This window comes from Belonocnema kinseyi, chromosome 1, assembly GCF_010883055.1.
Source record: "Belonocnema kinseyi isolate 2016_QV_RU_SX_M_011 chromosome 1, B_treatae_v1, whole genome shotgun sequence".
NCBI lineage: Eukaryota > Metazoa > Arthropoda > Insecta > Hymenoptera > Cynipidae > Belonocnema > Belonocnema kinseyi.
The window spans coordinates 63801858-63807009 of NC_046657.1; the positions used below are offsets into that span (position 1 = coordinate 63801858).

The window sequence follows — 5152 nt, forward strand, 5'->3', positions numbered from 1 at the left end:
TTCAAAATCTGACTTCATATTCTTAATGAGAAACCTCAAAAACCTATATATAGATTTTTTCGATCGAATACGATCACTTATAAATTGGGCTTATAGCCTCACTGGTATGCTATATAGGGTGTTTTAACGTTGTTACGAAACTGCGAAAATACTTAACTTCAATCAATGATATATCGATGAAAAATAAAGCTATCTTGAATCTGAAAAATCGATTTCAGAGGGCAAGGGTGCTCCTTTGTGATGGTTTCGCCCGTTTTTGAAAAAAAAATTTATTCAAGATGCTATGTAACCTCAAATATAGCAAAAAACGGTGTTTTTTGCACTTTTAGGTTACAATATCTCGAAAACTGAGGGTGATGGAATTTTTCTGAGGTCGGATTCGGATTCAGCGCAGCAAAAACCTTCGGGTATACTAGGTCTGGTCTCTGGTTCCGGACCTTTGTAAAATTTTGTCGGCCTGTGTTATCATCGGTAAAACAGGTATGTTGTTAATTTTTATATTACTATTTTTGCATGTTTTGGTTACTTTTGATATTATAATTTTACCATAGGTAGGCAGAACAAGGTCCCAATGGCAATCCACATATCCAGCAACTGATCAAACGTAAGGATTAATTTCTATCAATCACTGGTAACGCCACTGGGAATTAGTACTTTCTTCTAGGACCAATATAATGAAGGTTATGTTAGTCGGTTTAAGTTTTAATAAGGGTTATGTTTGAAGAAGCTTTAAGCTATACCTCCTTAGTAGGTTTCTTATTTTACATCTGATCGCCATGTACATACACTTTTTTTTACAGATTGAATCAAGATTGTTTATAATATCAATTTATTAATAGTTTGGTAATTCATATATCGGCTGTTGAATTGATGCTCAGTCTCTCTGCACCTTACCGACAAACTGCTGATGTCTGAAGTCAATCCGAACTCTCTCTCTACCATGTGGTAAAGACATCGAGGTGATATGATTTGAACCGAAGGTTTCACACCGTCTTTATCTATCGTGTGGTGTCGCTAGAGATGTGCCAACAGTTGACTAACGATAATTTATACTCATCGCCTAAAAACTAAGAGGTGTAATCTGAATAGTGGAAGACGATATCGTCTACCTTCCTCACTAGCATCTACGTTGTACTCTGCGCATGCACAATCTAATACTGTAGCGTGCATCCACCTACATTTTATCAATTTAAATTTCGCACTCTCAGACTTTGTGACTATTGTGAAAGAATTATTTCTTAAACAAAGCAATTTGGAAAGTCTTGGTGCATTTATGTATACAACTTATTAAATAAAGTAAATTAAATTAAACAAAGATAAAGCTAAAAATAGGGGAAAATGATTATTAATTTTAATAATTAAATAATAAGCTAAATAATTTATTAACTTTTTCTAATAGGATAGGAAAATAGGATTAACTTTATATTGCCTTATCACTTTATTTTGAATTTGTATCCTACGCCAATCTTAAACAACTTTTAATATATCACATTCACCATAAAATATCTTAACCAAGATTTGTTAGAGTATTTACTATTATATTATATTTCAAATTCAAAATAATAATAATTGCTCGACATTCAGAGCTTTGTGGCAAATGGTTTGTTATTAATAACAAATTGAATTTTAGACCGTACAAGATCGTTTGGATCTGTATATACAACGTTCAAGATGTGATAGCTCCTTTTACAGCTCTTCACCCCTACGCCATTTCCTCCTCCCCATGCTTACTCTTCCTCCCCCTACTTGTACTCCTTCTCACCTTCCACCTTCTTATCCACCCACTTCGCTTTATCATCCTTATCTACTAAATTCTTAACAACTAATATTAATTTTGAACATTGAACTTTAGCAACTAGTGGAAAAATTTGAATCCACAGGTAAAGTGCAAAATGTTCCCGGGCCAGTGAGACAAAGAAGTGTTCGTAGTGTCAAAAATATTGCTGCCGCTAGCGCATCAATTGAGGAAGACCCAAATCAGTCTCTCACACGTCGTTCCCAAGCGTTAGGCTTATCTGTGACGTCGTTGTGGCGTATCATGCGAAAAGATCTTGGCCTACATCTTTACAAGATCAAATTGACGCAAGAACTGAAGCCGCTTGACCACCAGAAGCGACGTACGTTCGTGAATTGGGCTGAGCAACAACTTAAAAATAATCCGGATTTTCATCGAAAAATCATCTTCAGCGATGAGGCTCATTTCTGGCTGAATGGCTTCGTCAATAAGCAAAATATGCGTTATTGGTCAGGCAGCAATCCACACGAACTCCATGAGTCAACGTAACATCCCGAAAAAATTACAGTTTGGTGCGGTTTATGGGCCGGCGGCGTCATTTGGCCGTACTTCTTCCGTGATGATCAAGACCGGCACGTTACTGTGAATGGGAATCGCTACCGCTCAATGATAACCGAATATTTTTAACCCTGAATTAGATGATATGGACTTGGACAATATGTGGTTTCAATAGGACGGCGATACAAGCCACACAGCGAATGTCACAATAGATTTATTGAAAACCAAGTTTGGTGAGCGTGTTATCTCACGAAATTGCCCAGTCCATTGGCCGCCTCGGTCGTACGATTTGACGCCGTTAGACAATTTCCTGTGGGGCTACGTCAAGTCTATGGTCTATGCCATCAAGCCAGCGAAGATTGATGAACTTCGTGCGAATATCGAACGTGAAATTGCAGCAGTGTCGGCCGAATTATGCTTGAAAGCCGTCGAAAATTGGTTTCAGCGTCTGGACTTCTGCAAGCGTGCCCGTGGTGGCCATGCAAAAGAAATCGAGTTTCATACATAATGGCATCGAATGTACGTTCACATGAATAAAGAATTTCATTTATATACAAAACCGTTTTTGTTTTATTTTAAAAAACACTTTTGTAGCGCTCTTATTGAAGAACCCTTTATATGTGAGTATTTCAGATTCAGTCATCACTGTTTTTCCAACACAAATTGTTTCCATAATAGCGTTTACTATACTTTCTATCAAAATTGTAACTTGTCTTAAACCCTATTCTTTGTTTGAAAGTAAGCATTCTTCACTACAGTTTTTGAGACATTTCCGCATCAGAAAAATTATTTCCCTTATGAGTACCTTTAGAGGCCAAAAAAGCACTTTTTTGCAGTTAAGGCTGACGTCGTAAATTGTGTAAGCAATGCCGGCCGCAATTTTCATCTCTAATCAACAACACGAACATAATCGATAAGGTGTTTTATCGTAGATAGAATTAAATATTTTCGAAATTCGAAATTTAACCCTTTAAAACAAGCTCCTAAGAAAATTACGATGTTCACAAAAATTGCGTTGTACTCGCCGTCGAACAGGGTTTAAGAATTATTTGTTTTTGAAATCTTCAGTCTATATAGAACAGTTTTTATGCCCTTCAAAAGAAATGCTAGATTATGAAAATCGGTTTACCGGTTTTTTTATTATCACTTACACAATGTTGAAAAACATATTTTCGAGAAAAGGCTGTTCGATAGCGGATTCTCACAGCGTTGGCACTCGGCGGGATCGGCGTCAGCCACTGCCGAGAAGCATCTCTTCCACAATTTCGAGAATTAGCATTTGAAACTTTGACACGCTATTCTAAGGCGATATACGTGTCGATTAAAATAATCTAAAAAATCGATCTTTTGAAGTGTCTAAGGGTACTTCCCCCCTTAGAAAAACATTCTATTGATTTTGAAATTACTATTTGGTAGCAGCCAATCTCATTTATTCAGAATAATATAACCTCGTGAACGACTGCTTTCTTATTTCAGGAAAGCAGAGAAACAAAAATCTTTATTTACACCAAATCGAGCTACAGCTTGTTTAGTAAATAAAGAATTTAAATTGATACATTGTCGGAAACATCGTTTGATTTAAAAGTATAAGAGTTATATTGATTTACGTATATCAGAAATGAAAGTAGATCAAAGTAGATTATTGCTTGCTATTTCAGTCTCTGATTGGAAAACCTGATCAGCAGTTTCCCTCTTTATCGCCCTCATGCTTCTCCTCGTCCATCTCCTCTTCATCAACATCTTTTGAAAAAAACGAGATATGCTATGTCAAATAGCAAGAGCTAGAGACGAAATTAGAATAAAATATTTGACGTTCAATTTGGATAAAAAAACTACTGAAAGTATTTTGCGAGATACTTTTAAACCTTTAGCCACACCACAACAAAATTAGTAGATACAACAGATATATCAATCAAGCGAAATAAATGTATAAAAAATAAAACTGTAAGAGATAAAGAAAAATAAAGAAGAAAATTAGCATCTTTCTTTCGAGACTGCTGATGGTGATAATGATTATAGTGATTAGGAGCATGTTAAAACTGCGATTGGAGAAAATAAGGTTTACGCTGTTTATTAAAAAAAAAGTAGTTAACAGTTGACCATTCAAAGTATTGTCCATCGGTAGTCACGGCCTGGAGAGTTAAAGTGTTGATGTTTATGGCTAGCCGGGCTAAAGCTATGATTTCAAATGCTTAAGGCTCTCATAGCGGATAATGATGCCAATGTTGACACCCTGTGCTACTGCGCTTGCATTAGGGCTGCGCGCTGATTAGCCACACTTTGCGCGTAATTCAAAATTACTTTATGAAACACTTTTTGTAATTACAGTAAATAACTATTGAAATATTCACAAGGATATATACAAATTGTCTAACTTTTTATTTCAGGGAAAAAAATATAACACATATATTCTATAAATGACAGTTTATTTTCATTGGCTTCCAAAGAACAACTTAAATTTTACAAAATGTTTCATTAAAAAAGAAATTTCTTGAAAAAATGATTGAAACTAATTATTTATAAGTATTTAATCGAAAAGAACAATATTCTGAGCTGACATTTTTTATAGAAAAATTCAAATATCACCATTATTATATTCTGCAATTAACTTCTATACAGTAAGGTGCTGAAATATTATATGGTGTTTCAAAAAATGTATCTATTACAACATGTTTAGCGAAATATACGTCAGTTTTCGTATTTAAATGGAAATAAACTATTATTTATCAAATATGTGTTATAAATTTTTTTCTTGTCTGAAATCAAAAGTTACACAATTTGTATACATTCTCGTGAATATTTTAATAATTATTTGTTTAAATTACAAGAATTGTTTTTTTCATTTAATTTTGAATCGCG

At 34.6% G+C, this 5152-nt stretch overlaps 1 protein-coding gene across 1 annotated transcript in view; it reads left to right on the forward strand.

Moving 5' to 3' along the window:
* LOC117177980 overlaps positions 1-2284 on the forward strand; it is a 3528-nt gene extending 1244 nt beyond the window's left edge. Inside the window, exon 2 of the mRNA XM_033369142.1 lies at positions 1853-2284. Coding sequence (XP_033225033.1) covers positions 1853-2284 — 432 coding nt within the window. The remainder of the gene's footprint in view (positions 1-1852) is intronic.
* The last annotated feature ends 2868 nt before the right edge of the window (positions 2285-5152 follow it).